Source organism: Abramis brama, assembly GCF_963993115.1.
Source record: "Abramis brama genome assembly, chromosome: 2".
Taxonomy (NCBI): Eukaryota; Metazoa; Chordata; class Actinopteri; order Cypriniformes; family Leuciscidae; genus Abramis; species Abramis brama.
Genome location: NC_139964.1, coordinates 68,250,577 through 68,276,015, shown reverse-complemented (window position 1 = coordinate 68,276,015; position 25,439 = coordinate 68,250,577). Strand labels below are relative to the sequence as shown.

Below are 25,439 nucleotides of genomic sequence, written 5' to 3'. Positions count from 1 at the left end.
GAGAGAGAGAGAGAGAGAGAGAGAGAGAGGAAATGAGATCGTAGGAAAGGAATTCCGACTGCATTCAAGATGTAGTTTAGCGTCTCTAAAACACGAGCGTTCGAGGGACACGACAGACACATGTTCAGACACATACACTGCTTTGAGTGAGCAACACATTTACACATATTCAAACTTTGCACATCATGTTTCGTTACGAGACAATGACTGTGTTTACATGCACATTCTTAACCCGATTATGCATAATAAGTCGACAATGTGTGTGGTCATGTAAATGATTTAACCTGTTTTACTTTATCGGAGTAAAGTCATAAACGGCTTAAGCATAAACTGCTGTATTATGGCCCATTACCTCAATTTCACCCAATAACCTGTGATAGGAAAACATCTTTAAAGTCACCATGAAATCAAACAATTCCTATTGTCTTCCCATCCAACGTCCAATCAATTCCCCACAGACACAATCAAGCCCCGCCCACATTTGTTCTTGTTCCAGAAGCGTTTCACTCGGATATACGTCACAATATGGAACAAAAAACTGCCACAACTTCACTTTAATGCAGACTTTAAGATAAGGTCACATTGTCAGTGTGTCTCTTCTGTTCCACTAGCGGGACCTGCAGAAATAATGACTGTTTTCAAACAGGTTTGTCACACACTGTGATGTTTAAAAACGCACGTCTGAGAGTCGCTGGAGTTAGATTGCATGCTACACCCATTTACTGTCAACAACCCCGCGCATCAAAACAGGAAGTGGGTGTAGAGTTTCAAATGGCATTTCCTTTTCAGGCTTGAGAGTGAAACCAAAACACTCAGGACTTACTTATGTTTCACATTTATGCATTAGAGGATTTGTCAATGAAATGATGACATGTTTCCAGTAAGTTTGTTTTCACAAGAAATTCGGAAAAATAAAAAATACAATCTCAAACGATTCACTAGCAACTATACTGACATAAAAGAAAACAGCAAAATAAAGTCTATTTCACAAGATCATCCAAACAACAACCAATCACTTTACTGTAAAGAATTCACTGCCGATGGAGAAAGATGCTGAGAGTAGAATGATGTAGTTACAGTATTAACCAGCAGTGGTTAACTGGTTAACTGTGATCAGACTGATGAGAGCGGTGTAACCAGCAGGGGTTAACTGGTTAACTGTGATCAGACTGATGAGAGCGGTGTAACCAGCAGTGGTTAACTGATTAACTGTGATCAGACTGATGAGAGCGGTGTAACCAGCAGGGGTTAACTGATTAACTGTGATCAGACTGATGAGAGCGGTGTAACCAGCAGTGGTTAACTGGTTAACTGTGATCAGACTGATGAGAGCGGTGTAACCAGCAGGGGTTAACTGGTTAACTGTGATCAGACTGATGAGAGCGGTGTAACCAGCAGTGGTTAACTGGTTAACTGTGATCAGACTGATGAGAGCGGTGTAACCAGCAGTGGTTAACTGATTAACTGTGATCAGACTGATGAGAGCGGTGTAACCAGCAGTGGTTAACTGATTAACTGTGATCAGACTGATGAGAGCGGTGTAACCAGCAGGGGTTAACTGGTTAACTGTGATCAGACTCAAAACAGCAGGGGTTAACTGGTGAGAGCGGTGTAACCAGCAGGGGTTAACTGGTTAACTGTGATCAGACTGGTGAGAGCGGTTAACTGGTTAACTGTGATCAGCGGTGTAACCAGCAGGGGTTAACTGTGATCAGACTGGTGAGAGCGGTGTAACCAGCAGGGGTTAACTGGTTAACTGTGATCAGACTGGTGAGAGCGGTGTAACCAGGAGGGGTTAACTGGTTAACTGTGATCAGACTGGTGAGAGCGGTGTAACCAGCAGGGGTTAACTGGTTAACTGTGATCAGACTGGTGAGAGTGGTGTAACCAGCAGGGGTTAACTGTGATCAGACTAGTGAGAGCGGTGTAACCAGCAGGGGTTAACTGGTTAACTGTGATCAGACTGGTGAGAGCGGTGTAACCAGCAGGGGTTAACTGTGATCAGACTGGTGAGAGCGGTGTAACCAGCAGGGGTTAACTGGTTAACTGTGATCAGACTGGTGAGAGCAGTGTAACCAGCAGGGGTTAACTGGTTAACTGTGATCAGACTGGTGAGAGTGGTGTAACCAGCAGGGTTAACTGGTTAACTGTGATCAGACTGGTGAGAGTGGTTGCTAGTAAATTTCACAAATAATTGCCTGATGAAGGTCGTGAGACCGAAACGTTGGTAATGAAATTTTGCTACTCGTTTGCAAGAATTGATAGTGTGCAGGAGTTCCTTGTTGTGTTACAAATAATTACAAAGAAATGGCAAGCAACACTTTGAATGAAACGTGAAATTCTGAAGTAAAAAATATTGAAATAGTATTTTCTCACTGAATGTACCACCATCTGCTGTGTCATTAAATTATCAAGAGACTTTTATACTATTGCGGCAGTTAGAGATATAATATATGTATGTTATAATAAAATATAGATCCAGGTCGCTAAAGATCAGAATATTTAGGCTAATAATGCTTGGCGAAACATTGATGCATTTAAGGGTTAATATTATATTATTCATAATAATTGTGACAAACATAATGAACACATTAATCTCAGCTTTTGTTTTTTTTAAAAACAACTAGTCAACTCATTTTTCAGACAACTCGCTTTGCACATTCCAGTGTGTCAGCTAACTGACCCTAGTCTGGCCATTATGACTTCGCTGGTCCATAAATCCGGCAGTATGAGAGTTATATATTGGATATGCTCTGTTAACTTCTGAAGGACGTGCGTCTGTTTGCCCTGCATGAGTGTGGAAGGTGGAAACAAGGACAGAAACTCACGAGGCAGGTGGAAATATGCGGATATTACAGGGCTAAGCGGGAATCCACCATCAACAGAAGCAGATATTCCAATGAGAGCACTTGATTATGTCAACAGGAAACGCGTGTTGAGGTTTACATGAAAACACTGATAAACGTCTGGCAGATTAGCATGACACAAAGAGAGGAAACCAGCTCATTTAATTAAACTCATTACACTTTGAGTTTTCCTAAATACTCCAAAACCACTTAATTCTTCAGCGGTATTCCAGGAATACAAGTTCAATCCGTGAGTCATAATGGCCGTCTGTGACATCACTTCCCCTATGAGTCAAAATCACAATTATTTATGGAATATTGCAGTGTTTATTCTAAATGATTCATCTGTGCACATCATTATTATTGTGTTAAATTGATGTTCCTGTTAATCTTGAATCAGAATAAGTTCCTCTTGCAGCATCTCTTCTCTTCTCTGATGACGAGGGCGGGGCTATAACCTGTCAATCACATGAGATCAGCCAATAGCAAACCACAACCATCCAATCAATTCCCCACAGACACAATCAAGCCCCGCCCACATTTGTTCTTGTTCCAGAAGCGTTTCACTCGATATACGACACAATAGAGGAGAAAAGACGAGTGTAACTTCATTTTCATGCCAACTTTGAACATTACTAAAGAGTAAGAGGCGTGTGTCATTAAAGGTATAACGTCTAGAAATGCTATCTATCAATAACCTTCATTACATTACCCAGCTGACTGAGTGAACTAATGGCAAGAGTTTAGAAAGGTCCAACAAAAGTGGCTTAAAATAACAACTAAACAGGCAATGACTACTAGTTAACATTAACCAATAACACGCATGATGTTGCAAGCGGGCGCATGTTGTTTTTCCATATGCATGATTATTAGATTAATAATGCAGCGCTAACATCACTGATAAATCATTCACAATATGATCATGAACAGGGTTTGAAATTAACTTTTTCACTCACTGACCAATTTGGCAACTAAATTTTTAAGTTACCGGCCATTCAGAACTTCTACTAGCCAAAAAAAAAAAGAAAAGAAAATAACCAGATTAAGTACGTTATATATATATATATATATATATATATATAAAATGTTGATGTCATACATTCATTTCTTATTCAAACTAAACCCTGTCATCCAGCATCTTCCTCTTCATCCTCTTCACCATAAATGTGTTTTAGATGAAAGATCAATACAGGACAGAGAACATCAGAAACTGTAGGATGCTGGGAAATAACAATGTCTTTTCTGTTCACCGAATGCTTTTTAATCTTCACTATTGCTTCAATGCAAATGAACAAGCGTGCCGTTATGTGTAGTGTAGCGACGAGTGTGTTCAAGTGAGCAGATATGAGCAGATTCTGAGCAATACTGTATTTAATATATCATGAGGACTCACGAGTATTTGCACTAAATCTGTGCAGATTTGACTTACACAAACTTCCCAGCAAAGTGAGTAAACATAACAACAACACTCGTGATTCGACAGCGTTCCCCGCCACGGCTGATTATTACACGCGTTTGTTAACGGGTGTTAATTTCAAACCCTGATCATGAATTTATAGAGTAAACCGAGTCAGTGTTGATCTGAAATGTGAGTGAAAGAAGGAAATTCATGATTCTCCACTTGACAGTCAAAGTGAACTTCCATCTGGTTTGCATTATCCCGCTGCTTCCCAGGAATATGGAAAAAAACAAGCAGCTCTGCAGATCATCCAGCCAAATCAGGAAGTGATGTGAAACCGTTTCCTGTTTCCTGACCCCTAAAAGCCCTCAGCGTTTCCTCCAGACACGAGATCCGTCGGGAAACCCGGAGCAGAACTCCTTATATGTTCCCGAATGAACAGGGAGCCTCCGGTTCCTTCCGTCGACACATCGGCCAGATCTTAGTCTACTGACCTGCGACACAATTATCAGCAGCACTCCGAAAAACACCCATAATGCCCTGTGCACAAGAGACGTCAGGATTCAAGGCATTTAGAGCAGTAGTTCACTTCAGAATTAAAATCTCCTGATAATTCACTCTCCCCCACATCATCCAAGATGTTCACGTCTTTATTTCTTCAGTCAGAAATCAGAAATTAAGGTTTTTGAGGAAAATATTCCAGGATTTTTCTCCATATAGTGACTCCAATGGGGTCCAACGGGTCGAAGTCCATCATTTTATCCCGTAAAACTCACCAAAATGACATATTTAAGCGCTTTTTCCTTGAAAATTATTTCTTCATGTCTTAAAATATCTTGAATGTAACTAGACACCCTTGCCTCATTTAGTATGCGTGGTTCTATGAATATGCAAATGAGCCCCGCCTCCACTCACTCACTCAGCTCAGAGAAAAAAATATAATTTTATGGTCACTTTACCAGTGTATTATCAACACTATCCAGTTTTCTGTGATTCACGCAAAATCAACAAAAAGTCGCTTCTTTTTTTTTAGTGTGTGATCCTGTATAATTCTGCAACATATTGGGCAAGTATTTGTTTTGGCCAACCGCTAGCTTTCATCCAGATATGAAACATCCGATGCTCTGACAGATCTGATGAAATATCTCCAGCCAATATTAACAGCATCTGCATCACATATTCATTAGCTTAAGGACAACTAATGCCAACGCAACGGTTGACTAGCAGAGAGAGACGGTCAACTGGACACGAGACTCTCAGTAAAACAGGGTGTGACGACCGATAACATCCACCAACACCAGATTTCACTCAGATCACGCTGGGTTTCCTCTCGCCGTCTGAAGGAGCGTGAAGTGGAGCCGTCGACTGTCACTACTTCTCCAAAACATGCCAAACGCTGGTGAAGCAATCGGGTTAAAAATACCAAACCGCCACACAGAGACGTGAAGACGTTAGGAAACACTGCGTTTCATCCAGCAAACGTGGATGTGCTCTGTTCTCACACTCGTGTGTGTTTATGTGCAAAGTTCGCATTCAGCAGATTAGAGTTCTGCGATAATGAAGTTATTTTGCGACATTATAAAACAATCATGTAGTTGAGATTTGCTATATATATCTCGAGTGCATTGTATGTATGCGGATAAAGTTAGACTTTATGTATTACCACAGTAGGGTATTAATAATAATTTCTCTTTTTAATGCCATTATGTTTTGGCAGAGACTGTGCATGGTCAACCTTAATGTTCAAGAACTGATGTTTGTCTCGCGAGGGATATTTAAGTCTCGTATGAACGTGTGCAGCTGCACTGTGGTTCATATGGAGGAGAAGAGCCAAACACGTGTCCTGGCGGCGCGCCGCGTTTACTGTGCCATACAGAGATTAGATTAGACTGTGTGTGTGTGTGTTCTGCTTTAATCTGAGTCAAAAACAACTCAATGACAGCAGCTCACACACACACTCATTCACTTCATACATGTGTGTGCTGGAACAGCAGAGATGAAGGAAGAGAACAACATCAACACACACACAGTGCACAAATAAACACCTCCCCCCCCCCCCCCCCCCCCCCCACACACACACACAATGCACAAATAAAAGCACTCACACACAGAAATGCTTTGCCCATTTCCGCCACACAAGGTAAATCTGCTTTGGTAAATCATAATAACATCATAAAAAGACAAAATTATGCCATAAAGACACAATTTTGACTGTCATAATTTCCACTTTCCACATTAAAAGTCATAATTATGACTAAATATGTAATAATGTCCAGTTTTAATGTCATAAATATGATTTACAAAAGCATGTTTTTGTTTCCTATGTGGCAGAAACTGGATTCATACTTAGGCAATACAAATGTACAATTTCAGATGTCATGCACAGTCAAACAGAAATCTTCTTCGCTGGGTTTATCATGTTTACATCAGTCAAACCGCATGCCAGCAGTGAAACTGAGAAGAACACAGAGAACATAATGCTGTCTGTCTGACTAACGTTATCTGTCTGTCCAGGAAGAAAATCACAAGTATTTCTGTAGTTTCAGTCGGAAAGAATGGTTTCATATGCATGTTTTACTTGTTGCAGTGCCTGTATAAATGATTTCAGATGCATCTTTTTATGAGTATCGTTTATGAGTCAAGGGCTAAAAGTGTTCTGCTCCTTCTAAACATCCACAGCTGGAACGACACACACACACACACACACACACACACATCTGTCACACCAACTAACAGGGAACATTCCCACAGCCTTCACTAATGTCCTGCATGTACATGTTCAGATAAAACGTTATAATAACATACACATAACGTTCTTATAACGTTCTGAGGACAACATTTTTAGAACATCGATATAATGTAATGTTAATGTTAACCTTCTCGGAATATTACAACTAAACATTCAAAGAATCTTGCGAGTAAAAATACGGTCAGGAGAGCGTTGTATCGAAACCTTTTAAATAAATAACATTCAGTCACGACAGAAAACTGGACATTTTAATGTTTTATAAACATTACAAATCACAAATCAGAACATAAATGTGTTATCTGTCACACACCGGACCTGATCTGTGTTTATATACTGGAGGAAAACACACGTTTAAGACACGAATAAACACAAATATCGTGTTTTCGCGCATCTGGATGTGCAGCTATTCGCGTCCAGTCAAGACTTTAAACTAAGCTGAGGCGTCATTCAAACAAATATATGAGTTTTTTTATATTGTAATACGATCAAATGCTCCATATATATCTCAACTAACAGCTGAATGAGATTATTACACGTTCATTTTGAGTATATTTGTATGGAAATCCACACATTCTCACAATAGACACGCACACTGCGCGCGACCGTGTGATTTCAGTTAGAATGGTCTCGCGCATTTAACGTTCGCTTTCATTCGCGCCAGAACTCACCGATTTTTATTTTGACACTCTGGAAAACCCGAAGACCTTCCTCTTCGACCGCCATGCTCGCAGCTCCAGCTCTTTACCGTTTACCGTTCACTGTCCCCCCCTCTCTCTCTCTCTCTCTCTCTCTCTCACACAGTGTCGGTGACTCACCGGACTGAGAGAAGCGCGCGCCGCGACAACACAGCTCCAACGCGAGCAAGGGGGAGGGGCCTGGAAAGGTTTATCGCGTGCTGATTCGACGACAACGTGGTTGCGTCATGAAGTGGGCGGGGACTATCACATTACAACCGCGTCTTCAGCGAAAACGTCGCGTCAAAATCTATGGAGGACCAAACCTGCAGAAATTAAAAATTAATTAATTAATTAATAAATAAATAAATAAATACATAAAAAATAAATAGGCCTAAATAAATGGAAAAATAAATAAAAGAATGAATAAATAAAATGTAAAAGCATAAAAAATATTAAAAAATAAAAGCAAAAAATAATGAATTAGGGGGAAAAATAATACAAAAACAAATTTATTTTATATATTTATTTTATCAAGTCGTTTTTACTCCTTTATTTATTTATTTATTCATTTTTAATTTCTGAAGGTTTGGTCCTGCATAAAAATCAGTTTTCTAGGTGTGTCAAGTTTATTGTAGATGTTATCCAAATTAGTCATCCTGAAACACTTACTATAATGAAAGTCACAGTTGTCTGTAATTTTACACACTCAAAGCAATTGTCAATACTGTTACACTTTTGCACTGTTTTCTGAACCACATTCCCAATTTTGGCCTAATATCATGTAATTTTACTTTCAAAAATTAAAGTTGCTGCCTTAAATTCTTAAGTACAATCAACTTGGATGTTTAAGTAATTTTAACTTAAATTACATTAAAATGAGTTGAATCTTGTATAACTTATAAAAAAAACTTATTTTGTTCAAATAAGTTAAAGCGATGTAAAAAAAACTAAAAAAACAAACATTTGTTGTCATTACTTATTAATCATATATTTTTTTACAGTGTATCAAATTAACCAACTTGCACTGCCCCATCAGTGTCACATTGATTTTTCATTCAGACATTCAGAAATAACATTTTCATAACTTAACCCTCTCGTGCTCTTCGTGTGTCAGTTCCAGCTCTTTTTTTTCAATGAAATGAATGTACTATATTTTAGTTTGATAATGTTTTTTATGTAATATTTTGTATTTTTATGGGGTTTATTTATACTAAATTTATAATCCATTTATTCACTTTTTGAGCATAGACCTGAAAATAAATTTCCAACTTGAACTGTGGTAAATCTTGAACGCTTGAAGAGCGACAGACTGGAGTTTGATCTCTTTTCAAAGACGACACTTGGCAGATTATTGCTGAAGTGGAAAAAGTTTTAAAAAGTGAACTTAAAAAAAGTAACATCATAAAATCAAAGCTATAAATCTAAACAAGTTGTGTTCCAAAGATGAGGTTGATATCTCAGGAAATGAGCTTTCAGTGAGAGTGTGTTCGGCTGCAGTGCCAAACGCTTCCACTAGAGGAAACTCGTCTCCCATTCATGTCCAGTGCGTGTGGAGCACAAGTGTGACTTATTCTTTTTTCAGGACCATTTAACCTTTCTGAATCATGTCCATGATTTTTTTGTGTGTTCACACAGCAAGTACCAAAACCTTTACCAAGTTTCGTACCATTCTGATGAAGTGAAAAATTCAACAACAAAAAAAACCCCGTAAAACTAAGAGCACCAGATGGAATACAGTAACATGGGCGCCGGTTTGGTGATGTGACTGAAATCTCCTCTTGGTTGTGAAGAGAAGGAGTGAAGCTTTAGCTGTGAAACAGATCTCATGTCAAGCGTCCGTTTCAGCTACAGTATAAACGCCAGATTTGTCCCTGAGCCTCTTACTGAAGGATAATGAAGTTGTGGGTGATGTTTTAATGACCCTGAAGCTGGTCTTATCCGGACTAGAGCTGTCGGGCCTCGCTCCTGTGGGCTTTACTGGCCTGATTGTTTGGCTTAAGCTCATTGAAGTGTTTGGCTGATTCGTCCCGGATGCTTCGTCTTCCAGTGTTTGTCAGCAGTGAAGAGGAAGATGCTGAGAGCGGGCTGTTGTTGTGACCCGGTGTGTGTGTGACCCGGTGTGAACGGCTCTGAAGCGCAGTGACGTCAGCATGTTTGCATGGCTGGATTGATAGACTTCTGGAGCATCATCATGCTTTGACGCATATACAAACATTCTGAAACAAACAATACTTTGTTACAAGCTCCAGCCGCATGCAAATATCACAGCACAGGTTGCAAGCGAAAGGAGCGTGCGTTTATAGACACACACACACACACACACACACACACACACAGAGCAGCGTGTGACGGGGGCGATGTAACCGTCTATTGATGCTTTATTTTAGTCAAAACACAGCTGACTACGCCCTGTGGTAAACCACCAGTGTGTGTGTGGGTGTGGGGGTGTGTGTGTGAGAGAGAGAGAGAGAGAGTAAGAGTGGGTGAGTTTGTGTGTGTGTGTTTGAGTGAGTGAGTGTGTGTGTGTGTGTGTGTGTGTGAGTGAGTGAGTGAGTGAGTGTGTGTGTGAGTGAGTGAGTGAGTGTGCGTGTGTTTGAGTGAGTGAGTGAGTGTGTGTGTGTGTGTGTATGTGTGTGTGTGTGTGTGTGTGTGTGTATACATGTTTTTATATCCCGGCGGGGACTTACACCTGAATGCACACACACTCATGGGGACTCGTGTCACTGTGGGCCTAAATTGAGGAAACAAGCTTATAAATCATAAAGAATGAGTTTTTTTGAAAATGTAAAACTGCAGAAAGTTTTGTGTGACGGGTAGGTCGGGTAAGTGTGTGTGTGTGTGTGTGTGTGATGGGTAGGTTTAGTGTAGGAGGACAGAATATACAGTTTGTATAGTATAAAAACTATTAGGTCTATGGAATGTCCCCAGTAAAACCAGACCGTGTGTGAGTGTGTGTGTGTGTGTGTGTGTGTGTGCGTGTGTGTGTGTGTGTGTGTGTGCTGTATAACGGATGGAGATGCTCAACAGTGCTTTAATTTCACTCTCAAGCCAAAGAAACAGAGATGAACTTGAAATAGCTGTTCACACACACAGAATTATAGAGCGCAGGATCTCGAGTCGCAGCTGGAAACGCCTCACACTGGATCCAGGAGAGGGATACAGCATCCATGTGGAGATTAGCATGAGCAATAAAGCAGATCTCTCTGGACAGAATGAGGAATATCCTCAATAAAACACATTCAAATTAAATGCAGAAAAACCCAGCAGTAAAATCCATATTCATAAAGCCTCCATTGCGCTGCTGCTTTAATGCGTTTCTATAATCACTTGTCCCAGATTCTCATACTCACATTAGCAGACACACACACACTTTATTTCCTTCTCTTACACTGAGTGCTGGTCATTTGACTGCATTGTTGTAGTAATTGAGCAGTTTGTTTGTATAAACTGCACAATATATCGCAGACCTGGATAGCATGCAGAACTAGCCGATGGCCACTAATAATAACTCATAGTGGAACATTAAAGCCATCTAGCGGTTGAAGCCACATTACCATCACAACTATAGTTCCCCAAACCCACAGTGCACTTACTGTTGTATGGAAAGATTAATACACATTCCTAGATAGTAAGCAGTGCCCAGCACAACTAACAGAAATATTGTTCTAAGAATGGTTTTAAAAATGTTATTTTTGAATGTTCTCTGCAAATGAAAACGTTCAATTTGCAAACGTCAAAGGACGTCAAAACGTTACGGGAACGTTCAAAGAACATTCAAAAGTAACAAGTAAAACATTAGATGAACTAAAACGTTCCGTGGACGATGTATAAATAATGTTTTGAGAGATATCTTTACTGTAATGTTGTTGGAAGAGCGTTTGTTCGTAACTTTGAGAGAGCGTTCCGAAAACGTTCCCCGTTAGCTCGGACCTTTTATATTCCTATATAAGGTTATAATTAACGAGTGACATTATGTAATAATAAACCACTGTGAATTGAGTGTGTTTATTGTGACTGAGATTGAGTGTGTTACTGCGCCTTTAAGAAAGTCGCTCCGTTCTCGCGCACATTGTGTCGATAATATACCGGTCCGTCGCGGTCGCTGTCGCGTTGTGTTTTCATCCTCGTTCTGCACGGTCATGTCTGTTCATTCCGCTGAAGATCCGTTCCCGTTCCATGGGCTACTTCCGAAAAAAGAGACCGGTGCTGCTTCGTTCCTCACCAAGTTCCCGGAGTACGATGGCCGAGGGGTGCTCATCGCAATCCTCGACACCGGGGTGGACCCAGGGGCCCCGGGATTGCAGGTAAATCGAGCCCGCGGCTTCGGCTCAGCATTAGGCCGCACTGGGTTTTACTCCCGTTTAAGGGGCCACAGACACTGGACGGTACCGGAACTCCCGTGTCATTATTTAAACACTGAAGCACTAACATATCCGTAGCCAATTAAGCTGATTAAATCTGCAAAACACATAAACGGCGTGTTTGAAAGGGCAAGCTGTGTCATCCTCATCAATGGCAATGACTTAACGTACAAAGAAGCACCACGGCTGTACCATAGCTTCTCAGACATGTACTATGGGATTTGTGAGGTATATGATTTGGTAGATACAATTATAAGTTCATGTGGAATTAATTTGTCATGTCAGACATCACAGAAACATTGTATTCTATATGACAATGGCTGTTTCCAAACCTACATAGACAGCAGATTAGCCTTTGATCCAGGATGCTGTCTAGATAGGGCACAGGCCTCCAAACATCAGCATTATATAAGCAGCCAGTTAATAATACTGTGAGAAAATTGATATTATAAATATTAAATGTATTACATTTTTTTTCTGTACTGTATTGTTATGTGTTTTATTGTTATGTATAAATAATAGTATATATTCATTCAGACTTCATTCATTCTAATCAATATATTTTATTTATTCATTTTTATTTTCTATTATTGTTTTTATTATTTTTATTTACATCAATTTATTTTAATTGTTTTATTTTTATTTTTTTAATCAATGTTTTATTCAATTAATGTAAATCTAATGTATTCATTTATTATTTATTCTCAATTTAATTTAATGTTATTTGTAATATTTACATTTTTACACTGCTTTTCTTATTTTTATTTATGTATTTAAATTATGTGTGTATCAAAGGTTTTTATTTAAATTAGGCTAACTTAATTTAAATCTTAAGTATTAATTTATTATTTATTTAAATGGTTATATATATTTTTTTATATTAATAAAATAGGTTTTATTTGTTTTATTTTTACAGTTAAAATTACATTTTATTCATTTATTTTAATAAATATTATAATCAAATGCATACATTTATTATTATTATTATTATTTTTTTAATAAAATGATTTATTCTAATTATTTTTTATATTAATCAATATTTATTTATTTTTACGTTTCTACGCTGTTCTTCCCCCTGTTTAAAGCATCCCTGTAAGAGGATCCAGCAGCTGTTTTTTCACACTCACACACACACACACACACTCAACTGTCAGCTGTTCTAGTTGTTCACTACTGAGGGAATCATGTGACGTGCATGTCTTGTTTCTGTCACCTCAGCCGATCACATGTAACGCTCATTCAGCAACACTAGAGATCATGTGTTCTCTACGAGCTCTCTCAACATCTGAGTTCAAGCGCATCTCTTCACGTAAGCTGATCTGATTTGTCTGATTCGTCAGATCACCACAGACGGGAAACCCAAGATCGTGGACATCATCGACACGACGGGCAGCGGAGACGTGAACATGTCCAGCGTGGCGGAGCTGAAGGACGGGAGCGTGACCGGGCTAACGGGACGAGCGCTCAAAGTGAGACCAGCAAACGCTCTTATTCTGCACACTTGCGTCTCATATTCATCCCTCACACTTCATATCCGTCACACTTCAGACGCTCGGGTTACTGAAACTATATCAATAACATGTTTGGGTCTCATTTTTCACCCTAAAGTCAAAAGAAAGAAAATCTATCTTTATTTAGGATTTTGTTTGGTCTGAGTGGAAATTACTCTATCATATTCATATCCATAAATGCATGCTCATGCACGTCGACACGAACACAGAATTGAACACATTTCCATTATTGCACAATAATAATATTTCAGAAGGTTATTCAAAACTATCAGGTAAAATAGTGCCATGATGCCAAGCATTCTCTTGGACTAATTAAAAAAAGTAGCATGGTTTAAAAAAATGCGAATTTTTCTTTTTATTAGTGTGATGATGTTGTGTTTCAGTGACTCTAAAGGTTTTCCTGTTTCTCTTCAGATTCCGGATGAGTGGGAGAATCCGTCCGGGAAATATCACGTCGGAATAAAGAACGCTTATGATTTTTTCCCTAAAGCTCTGAAGGAGAGGATACAGGTAATGGTTCGGCGGAGCTGATGGCGTGTGCATGTGGGGTTGGGAATCCCATACTTGAGGTCAGGAATCGGATGCTTGTCATAAAATTAAAATTTCGATTCCTCTGTGAGCATTTCAATATGACTTTTAACAATTCGAGCGCGAGACGAATTTCAGTGCAGGCGTGTGTAAGTATTGGGCAACTCTTAAAGTGACAGCACTAATATTCGACTCATGCTGTTTTACGCATCCAAACGTGTGCACAGAAAAAGGTGATTTTAAACAATCGGAATCATTAAAATTCAAACGATACCCGAGTATCACATGTGTGCATGTGTCGACCTCAAACAAACGCATGCTGATGATGATGATGCTGATGATGATGATGCTGATGATGATGATGCTGATGATGATGATGATGATGCTGATGATGATGATGATGCTGATGATGATGATGCTGATGCTGATGATGTTCACTCATGATATTCCCGTGTGTGCGGTTCAGAAAGAGCGTAAGGAGAAGCTGTGGGACCCGGCGCACAGATCGGCTCTGGCTGAGGCCAGCCGCAGGATAGAAGAGTTCGACCAGACTCACCCGAACCCCTCTCAGGTCAGACTCTTCTCCTGACGCTGCACACATGAGTAATACATCAACCCTCATCCTTCCCTCGCACTCTGTAACACATCTTTGACCCGAAGCCCTAAAATTATACTTAATTTTTTTTTTTTCGTAATGCGATTTTTTTATATTTTTTTTTATTATACTTTTTTTATTTACCTTTAAATTACTAGATTTGATCAATAAATAAATAGTAATTTAAGCACATTCCTCACATTCTTTCTACTTAAATTCAAAATAACTCAGAATTTCATGCATAAACCTTTTAATTCAGCTCAGAATATCTTACATTGTGTGTCTTTGTCGACTTCTTGTGGAAATATAATAATATAAGATGATATTTGATGACTCTAGATGGGCTTATATCTCTATATGGAGTAAATGAGCTGTTCCTCTGGGTCCTAAAGCCTGTTCCCTTCAGTGTGCATTCAGAGACACATGTAGACATTATACAATCATTTTTTAGTAAATTTTAACATTGTTTTTTTGGTTTTATCTTTTTTTTTTGTTACAATTTTGAGCATTTTTAGGTTGTTCTATGTGTACTGAAGCATTCCATGTACCACAATGCAACACGATTGTGACGTCAAAGTATATTGCGTTTAATCTACCCCACCACAAACAACTCTATGATATTAATTATTTAAAAAAAAGATAAATTAACCAACTCAAACGCACCTATATACATATAGAATGCTGCTTTAAACAATTTCGTAAAGGAAAAAAATAAAAAATAAATCAACCCCATAGTGGATTGTAAGTGATCAAGGGCTTAGCATGGTCCAGTTCAGCCTATTGCAGGTAGTGGGCACTCATGCAACGTAAGCAATGACGTACATCCGAGTGAACGAGACGGAGGGAAGTTAGCGAGTGAAGGGAACGCAGCCCTGGACTCCTGATAAACCCGAGGGAAGGATGAACTGGCATGAAAGTGAAGTTGTGCTGGTCTTTTCTCCTCTATTGTTCTGTATATCCGAGTGAAACGCTTCTGGAACAAGAACAAATGTGGGCGGGGCTTGATTGTGTCTGTGGGGAATTGATTGGATGGTTGTGATTTGCTATTGGCTGATCTCATGTGAGTGACAGGTTATAGCCCCGCCCTCGTCATCAGAGAAGATCAGAGATGCTGCAAGAGGAACTGATTCTGATTCTGAATGATGTTCATGGATAAATCATTATAATAAACTGCGATATTCCAAAAAAAATAAAAAGTGTCAATGTGTGTGTGTGTGTTCAGATGGAGAAACTGCAGAGGGAGGAGCTACAGTGTCACGTGGAGCTGTTGGGAACCCTGGAGAAGAAGTACAGCGACCCAGGGCCGGTTTACGACTGCGTGTCGTGGCACGACGGCGTCACATGGAGGTCAGGACACACACAACTAAACCACTAAACTGTAAAGCTGCTGTGAAACAATCTATATTGTTAAAGCGCTGTATAAATGAAGGAGACTCGACTTGACGTGTGTGTGTGTGTGTGTGTCAGGGCTGTGGTGGACACGTCTGAGACCGGAGAGCTGTCGTCCTGCACCGTGCTGAGCTCGTACCGAGAGAAACAGGAGTACGCCACGCTGGGAACCGCAGAGATGCTCAACTACTCGCTGAACATCTACGACGAGGGAAACACGCTGTGTATCGTCACTAGCGGAGGTGAGAGTGATGACAGCGCGCCTCGTTCACAACCCTCACACAGAACAGGACGCCACGTCACACACATCCAATCAAACATACTGTATTGTCCCTGATAGGGGAATTTATAATGGATAAAAATAAACAGACTTCACTAATTCATGATACACACACGTCGTGATTTATAATAACTAGTGCTGGGCAAAGGTGTATCACATCCAAGATAAACGTTTGTGTTTACATAATCAATGTGTGTGTACTGTGTATATATAAATACACACACATGCATGTATATATTTAAGAAAAATGTGTTATTTATATATAAAATATTTTTTTATTTATTTATAATATAAATAATATATGTAAAGTATATACATGCATGTGTGTGTGTATATATATATATATATATATATATATATATATATATATATATATATATATATATATATATATATACACAAAATAATTATACACAGTACACACACATTGATTGTGTAAACACAAACTTTTATTTTGGATGTGATCATTAATGCAGTGCATGTTCACAATAACAGTTTAAATACATAAGAATTATTTAAACACTGTTTTACACCTGATACACCTCATGAATGGAGTTAAGCACTTAAATAACATGAAATCATAACCGAGAAGTTACAACTTTTTTTATATTTTTATATATTGTAATAAATTGAAATATTAGTAGTGTATGCGCTGCTGTCGAACACTTTACTGTGTTTTAATGTTTGCTCAGCGCATGATAACAGCAGAACGGTCTGAGAAAATATTTACACGCAAATAATGATCAATAATGCACAATAAAGCCTATCAGTTTCCATTAAAAATATAAAGCAATTAAAAACACTATTTGGCCAGTGGAAAAGATTGACTTTCTCTGAAATGTGTTTTATACTATATGATTTATTTATTCATAAACAAGGCAAGGATCGGCTACTAAATGATTTTTAGCAATATAATGTGATGCACATCTGAATCTCATGTTTTCCTAATGTCTTGCACCGTTAAACATGATATAACGTGGATGATTATGCATATGCAAATGAGGATATGCCTAGTGAAACGAGGCGTTGTAAGCTCATATATGGTTATTTTTCCGGGTGGAGACGCATGTGTGCACAATACATCGCTGACGGGTTTATAAAGGGGGTTTTGGCGTACGCACAGTTTTATAAGTCTAATATTATTTGCCATATGCCATTTTTGGCTTTCAGGCGCACGTACACTTTTAGTAAAGACCCTACACACAGATTTATAAACGAGACCCCAGATGTCTGTTTTTATGCTGTTTTCCACTACAGAATCTTCTAGAAAAGCTACAGTTGCATCAGTCCTTCATGGAAAGCATGTGTAAGTGATGAGTCTGCACACTGATGTGTGTGTGTGTGTGTATGCAGGAGCTCACGGGACACACGTGGCCAGCATCGCAGCGGGACACTTCCCCGAGGAGCCCGAGCGCAACGGCGTGGCCCCGGGAGCCCAGATCCTGGCGCTGAAGATCGGGGACACACGCCTCAGCACTATGGAGACCGGCACCGGCCTCATACGAGCTGTAAGAGACACCTGTCAATCACCTGTCAATCACCTGTCAATCATCATCACATCACGAGTGACATCATCAGGAACTGTTGAAGCAGGGTTACTTTAGTGCAGAGATGGCAAAAGTACTCAAGTAGAAGTACAGATACTTGTGTTAAAAAATACTGATTTAATTTCCTTACTCAAGTAAATGTAACAAAGTACAGGCTTGGAAATTTACTTAAAGTATAAAAGTAAAAGTAGCCTTGCGAATGACAACCATTTTTTATGCAAAGCTACCTGGACCACACTAATGTCACTCTGAAACTGAAGCGGAAATGGGAAAAGGTTCTTGATATGCCATCGGCTTCATTTTAAACGGATGTCTGCCAATAGAAACATCACATATATGATTACTGTGACAGAGACGGGGACTCCAGTATTCACACATCCAGTTCCTCTTTTTTAATCTTCCCCTTATCATTTAAAGGAATCTACATGTATGTGTGTGTGCTCAAATATGGCTTCTGGAAAGAAAATAAAGGATAAAATATGAAATGCTAAACAGACATTAATGAAGAAGTTCCCCATACTTTTAGAGTTACAACTAACACCCACTAGATGGCAGGAGCGTAGCAGAAATGAGCTGACAGCTAGTACATCTTTGAACATGTGCTAATGATAATAAATGTAATATGTCAGGCTCATAATGTTTACAATTGAAGTGCCATAAAAGTTGGAGAAATTACAAATTCAGTGCGCATTGTATTAAAAAAATCTTTATTGATATGCAAATAGACCATAAAAATGGCAAGTGATGAATGCCCTCAGGTCTGCAGATGTGCATGGGTTTGTCCTGAATCCCTTCAAGCACTTGAGCAACTAGGGTATACACACCTTCTGTGTAGTGTAACGTGTCATAGCGTAATTGTGTGTAGGACAGTGTGTGTGTCTGGGATGGATTTGCCGTGAATGAATGCCGCCGAGTCTGTCGTCTTGTAGTGCGTCGAGCGCAATGTATATTCCCAATTCGGTTAATTTGGTATTGATGACGCAAAAAATAATAACGGTAACTCCACTGAAATTATTTTAAACTAAAGTAACGAGCCAGTTTTGTAAAATGTAAGGAGTGGAAAGTACTGATATTTGTGTTATAAATGTAAGGAGTTAAAGTAAAAAGTTGCCACAAAAATAAATAGTAAAGTAAAAATATCTGATAAATCTACTTGAGTACGGTAATGAAGTATTTGTACATCGTTACTTCCCATCTCTGCTTTAGTGTTATTAACATGCAGTTAGAGTATTTTTAGTGAGCTTTCATTTGTATATTTTCCTCTTTTTTTTTGTTCAGTCTTGAGTCATTATTTTAATATATTTCTATTTTATTTGAGTTTTAGTTTTACTTCGACTTGTTTTATCTCAATATTTCAAATTTTCGTTCAAGTTTACGTTTAAAAAAAAATCATATATAAAGTTAGTATTATATTACATTAACAGCTCTCAAACTGGGTTTCATGGACATGTTTAGAGAATTTTTTTTAAAGAGAAGCAAATAAAAATAAGTTTTAACTAAATAAATTTGAGTAAAGTAAACGATTCAAATAAATAATCACAATTTTAATTAAATAAATAAAAATAATACATTTATAAAGTTAATTGATTGAATAAATGATTAAATAAATAAATTTGATAGAACTAAATTAAATAAAATTATCAAAATTATTGATTTAAATAAAAATAAGAAAAACTGTAAAAAAAAAAAAAAAAAAAAAAAATATATATATATATATATATATATATATATATATATATATATATATAAATAAATAAATAAATAAATAAATAAATAAATTGGACCAAGTAAATAACTAAATAATTTGATTAAAACAAATACATGAAACTTGATTAAAATAAATAAATGGATACATTTGATTAATATAATTTGATTCAAATTAATAAAATACATCTATCTTTAAACTCAAAAATATAATATAATAGACACATTAAATATGTCTGAATGTCATTCATTAGATATAAAATATCAGAACAAGGGTGTCCTTTACTTTAAAGAGAGATGTTGATAATACGATTCACGCTTTCACTAAAACTCACCAAAACACGACGAGACGAAGGACAGGAGAAACTTTCCTGCAGATACAGACTCTTGATCACTTTCACACGTTTATAAATGTGGCAAGTCAACACAGACTCCTCTGTCACGGCTGCTTTATTGTTTGTGTTATATATATTTGTTTATTTTTTGCAGATGATTGAAGTTGTAAACTACAAGTGTGATCTTGTGAACTACAGTTACGGCGAGGCGACACACTGGCCAAACTCAGGGTGAGCTTCTGATCACACACACACACACACACACAGCTAGTTGCTCCTAACGCTGCTCCACACCATCGCTGCTCCGATCTCTCCCTTTCCGACGATCCTAAATAAAGTCCCGATTATGTTGATGGTTCTATCAGGATGGATATGAACATCAGAAATGTGATTTTAAGAAGCTCTGATTGGGGGATTTAAACTCTTGAGATCTGGCAACCGCACACGTGACCATCAGACATGGAGGATCAGATTGACCATTTGTGGCAATTCTGTCGAAAGCTTTCCAATCACTATCATAGCATTAGGCTTGTTCGATCGCGAGATGCATGCCGGTTAGACGTGTCCGAGTGCGGTCCTGTTTATCCTGAAGTCTCGAGAGATTTTGCGAGATTTCCCGTTTTCACAGTCGGGACTCTGGTTGTAAATCTGTCCGTGTGTCTATAGGAGCAAAACGGTTAAATCTAGGATCATTTGTCCTCGTGTTTGTGATCTATCACATTTTGAAGATCTTATAAGCAGGGTTCCCACGGGTCCTTGAAATCCTTGAAAGTTAAAAAGAAATAAAGGTAATTGCGACTTTTTAATCTCACAATTCTGACTTTTTAATCTCACAATTGTGAGTTTACATCTTACAATTCTGACTTATCTCAATATTACATGATAAAGTCGCAATTGCAGGTTTTAAGTCAAAATTGCATGATATAAATTCGCAATTGCGAGAAATATACTTGAAATTCTGACTTTTTTTCTCAGAATTGCATGTTTATATCTCGCAATTCTGACTTTATAATACGCAGTTGGGAGATATAAAGTCAGAATTGCGTGAAATAAAGTCGCAATTGCGTGTTATAAAGTCAGAATTGTGTGAATTATCTTTTAAAATGTTTTATTCTGTGGTGGAAACAAGCTTCCATAGTTATGGGTCCTTGAAAGTGCTTGAATTTATTCCATATGATTCCCTCCGGTCCGCTAATGTGTTATTCCGCCAACACTTCATGGCCTATGCGAAGCACTAGCTTGCTTGATTTATGCTAGTTACGCGCATTTACGCGTTACATTAAGCGTTTCCCGCGTGAGGTGCTTTGTTGTACGTTGCCATGACGTTCACGCGCGTACGAAACTACTACGATGGAACCTCAACGTTTGTTGTTGGACACAATAAGTGTGTCCTCACATTAAGTCCTTGAATTTGAAGTGAACCGAGGTGTGGGAGAAGACTGTAAACATGTTTTGGTGTGGTCCCAGCGTGAGAATGATCTCGTGCTCAGGAACGTCTCCTCGACTCTGCTTGTTCCTCAGGAGAATCTGTGAGGTCATCACGGAGGCGGTGCAGAAGTACAACGTTCTGTTCGTGTCGAGCGCTGGGAACAACGGCCCGTGTCTGTCCACCGTGGGCTGTCCCGGAGGAACCACCAGCAGTGTGATCGGTACGGACATGTTTTCACAATACACATCACTTCTTTGTGTTTAATATAACTAGACAACATTTTTTATATAACTGAATTAAAAAAGAACAAATAATAATTAGCTATCGCAACAAAAGCTACAACTGAACAAAGATACGATTGAAATAAACAGGGTTTTAAGATTTACAGGTACAGAAACTATCAAATTTAAAATAACACTGCACTTTATTAATAAAATATACATTACAAATATAGATACAAAAGTTATTCAGTGAATTTACTTTTGTTGTTTGATCAGTGTTATGATAGAGACGGCTGCAGGAATATTAGTGCTGTCACTCTAAGAGCTGCACGGATCCGATATACTGATACACGTGTGTGTGTGTGTGTGTGTGTGTGTGTGTGTGTGTGTGTGTGTGTGTGTGTGTGTGTGTGCAGCACTGAACACAGCACATGAGTCGTCTCACACTTGGTTTAAAGTCATATTGAAATGCTCACAAAGGAATCGATAAGAGGAATTGAAATTTAACTTTTATAACAAGTATTCGATTCCCAACCCTACTTGACGACAGCATTGCTGCTGACATGTAATGTCAATAATAATGATGATGATGATGATGATGTGTAATCAGCTCTGACCTGCTGACCCTGATGTGCAGGTGTGGGCGCTTACGTGACGCCTGACATGATGGTGGCCGAGTACTCGCTGAGAGAGAAGCTCCCCCCGAACCAGTACACGTGGTCGTCGCGCGGGCCCAGCACTGACGGCGCTCTGGGCGTTAGCATTAGCGCTCCCGGCGGAGCCATCGCCTCCGTCCCCAACTGGACGCTCCGCGGCACACAGCTCATGAACGGCACCTCCATGTCCTCGCCCAACGCCTGCGGGGGAATCGCTCTCGTGCTCTCAGGTGCCGACACGCCGCTCTACATCTCATCATATTTCATGCTTTCATTTCAGTTCAAATTTGACATTTTTGTGGTTTAGCACTTTTAAAAGTACCTTTATTTGTATATTTTAAATTTTTCATATTTAATTTTATATTTTATATAAAATGCATTTTTTAAATATATATATATATACTGTATATGCTGTATATATACTATGTGTATGTGTATATGTATATATTTGCATTTTCTTGTATTATATTGTATTACAATTTTTTATATTTTATTTCATAAATTTTTTTTTTTTTTTTTTTTTTTAGCAACTTAAGTTTTAGATGCAGCAATAATTTGTACTAATTGCAGTTTTATTTCAAGTACACATTTGCATCATGTTATACATAAATGAAAATCGGTACTAATGAGTGAGTCATTGAATCATTCATTAAACTCATTTGTTTAAAAGGCGGATTCGTTCAGTAGCGAAGCTCCACTGTTCCGCTCTGAGGCGTAGAAAAGCTCATTTGGAAATGTTTGCAAAATAAAGCAGAAGAGAACTAACCTGACAATAGTTTTGTTTAAAATGCAACTCAAAATGTTAACTTGTTTATTGAACTGTTTTAAGAAATCAAAAGACTGGACACTTTTGTTTTTAATTCATATTTAAATGCCCCGGTAAACCTTGAATCGCAAGCTCATTGACATCGGCTATATTACAGTGTAAAAACAATATGACCTGTGTGATGTGTGACTCAGGCACACACTACTCTTCACAGAGGAACTGAATGTGTTAGAGTTTGAGCTTAACCCTTGCATTGTGCTGAAAACTCCTCGTTTGGTGTTAAATAGCTTATAAACTATCCAGGTTCGATTTAAAGCAAGAACTGATGAGAATGTAAATGTGTACTTCGAGATCCCATGTAAGTCGCTTTGTATAAAAGCGTCTGCCAAATGCATAAATGTAAACAATAGTTACAATATTATGCATATTGCACAGCCCTAGCTCATGAACTTGTACTGTAAATGCTTATGTGTGTGTGTGTGTGTGTGTGTGTGTGCTTGCCAGGTTTGAAGCAGAACGGCGTGCGTCCCACGGTGCCGGCGGTGCGGCGAGCTCTGGAGAACACGGCTCTTAAAGTGGATGATATCGAAGTGTTTGCACAGGGTCACGGCATCATTCAGGTACTGAGAGCACAGAGCGTGCTCGTCTTCACGGGTCTGTGTTCAGAAGAATCTTGTGGAGAGTATTATATCTTTTAATGTGAAGTTCTGACTGTTAAAGCAAAGCAGAAATTGTCTAGGGTGAAATTGTCTATACAACGAAATTTAATCTCTCATTTGAAAAGTACACACACACACACACACACACACACACACACATTCCAAAAATATAAATGTAAACAAATGGTACAGAATGTAAATGTAAACAGTGCAAAAAACAATAATAATAATAATAATAATAATAATGAGCATTTATGTGATGTGGCATTTAGAGCTTGTACAGCTATCGGATAAAAACCTGACGGTAACAGTTTGAACAGAAAGAGTTTGTGGACGATAAAGGAACAGAACTAAACTGAGCTCATGTGATGCGCAGGTGGAGCGTGCGTTCGACTACCTCATGCAACACGTGTCTCTGCCCACCAGTGGCCTGGGCTTCAGCGTGACCGTAGGGTCTCAGAGAGGAATCTACCTCAGGGAACCGGCCCACGTCACCGGCCCGTCCGATCACGCCGTCGGCATCGAGCCCGTGTTTCCAGAGAACTCAGGTACACTACACTTCACTGAGGACTCAGGTACACTACACTGCACAGAGGACTCAGGTACACTACACTGCACAGAGGACTCAGGTACACTACACTTCACTGAGGACTCAGGTACACTACACTTCACTGAGGACTCAGGTACACTACACTTCACTGAGGACTCAGGTACACTACACTTCACTGAGGACTCAGGTACACTACACTTCACTGAGGACTCAGGTACACTACACTTCACTGAGGACTCAGGTACACTACACTTCACTGAGGACTCAGGTACACTACACTGCACAGAGGACTCAGGTACACTACACTGCACAGAGGACTCAGGTACACTACACTGCACTGAGGACTCAGGTACACTACACTTCACTGAGGACTCAGGTACACTACACTGCACAGAGGACTCAGGTACACTACACTTCACTGAGGACTCAGGTACACTACACTGCACTGAGGACTCAGGTACACTACACTTCACTGAGGACTCAGGTACACTACACTGCACAGAGGACTCAGGTACACTACACTGCACAGAGGACTCAGGTACACTACACTTCACTGAGGACTCAGGTACACTACACTTCACTGAGGACTCAGGTACACTACACTGCACAGAGGACTCAGGTACACTACACTGCACAGAGGACTCAGGTACACTACACTGCACAGAGGACTCGGGTACACTACACTGCACTGAGGACTCGGGTACACTACACTTCACTGAGGACTCAGGTACACTACACTTCACTGAGGACTCAGGTACACTACACTGCACAGAGGACTCAGGTACACTACACTGCACAGAGGACTCAGGTACACTACACTTCACTGAGGACTCAGGTACACTACACTGCACAGAGGACTCAGGTACACTACACTTCACTGAGGACTCAGGTACACTACACTTCACTGAGGACTCAGGTACACTACACTTCACTGAGGACTCAGGTACACTACACTTCACTGAGGACTCAGGTACACTACACTTCACTGAGGACTCAGGTACACTACACTTCACTGAGGACTCAGGTACACTACACTTCACTGAGGACTCAGGTACACTACACTGCACAGAGGACTCAGGTACACTACACTGCACAGAGGACTCAGGTACACTACACTGCACAGAGGACTCAGGTACACTACACTGCACAGAGGACTCAGGTACACTACACTGCACAGAGGACTCAGGTACACTACACTGCACAGAGGACTCAGGTACACTACACTTCACTGAGGAAC

At 39.2% G+C, this 25,439-nt stretch overlaps 2 protein-coding genes across 5 annotated transcripts in view; one reads left to right on the top strand and one right to left on the bottom strand.

Annotated features, from left to right (window-relative positions):
* Window positions 1–7,824, bottom strand: part of rasa3 (RAS p21 protein activator 3) — a 54,449-nt gene extending 46,625 nt beyond the window's left edge. For both annotated transcript variants that reach the window (XM_084095014.1, XM_084095013.1), the window contains exon 1: window positions 7,663–7,824. In XM_084095014.1, the coding sequence (XP_083951140.1) occupies window positions 7,663–7,717 (55 nt within the window). In that variant the 5' untranslated portion in view covers window positions 7,718–7,824. The remainder of the gene's footprint in view (window positions 1–7,662) is intronic.
* Window positions 7,825–11,684: 3,860 nt separating this feature from the next.
* Window positions 11,685–25,439, top strand: part of tpp2 (tripeptidyl peptidase 2) — a 35,118-nt gene continuing 21,363 nt past the window's right edge. For 2 of the 3 annotated variants that reach the window (XM_084105215.1, XM_084105214.1), the window contains exons 1-12: window positions 11,724–11,975; window positions 13,373–13,501; window positions 13,958–14,053; window positions 14,538–14,642; window positions 15,889–16,013; window positions 16,134–16,297; window positions 17,689–17,843; window positions 20,076–20,152; window positions 21,443–21,570; window positions 22,209–22,457; window positions 23,498–23,613; window positions 24,029–24,200. In XM_084105215.1, the coding sequence (XP_083961341.1) occupies window positions 11,811–11,975; window positions 13,373–13,501; window positions 13,958–14,053; window positions 14,538–14,642; window positions 15,889–16,013; window positions 16,134–16,297; window positions 17,689–17,843; window positions 20,076–20,152; window positions 21,443–21,570; window positions 22,209–22,457; window positions 23,498–23,613; window positions 24,029–24,200 (1,681 nt within the window). In that variant the 5' untranslated portion in view covers window positions 11,724–11,810. Of the gene's footprint in view, window positions 11,976–13,372; window positions 13,502–13,957; window positions 14,054–14,537; window positions 14,643–15,888; window positions 16,014–16,133; window positions 16,298–17,688; window positions 17,844–20,075; window positions 20,153–21,442; window positions 21,571–22,208; window positions 22,458–23,497; window positions 23,614–24,028; window positions 24,201–25,439 lie in introns of all 3 variants that reach the window. The other variant, XM_084105213.1, reaches the window with a different exon arrangement.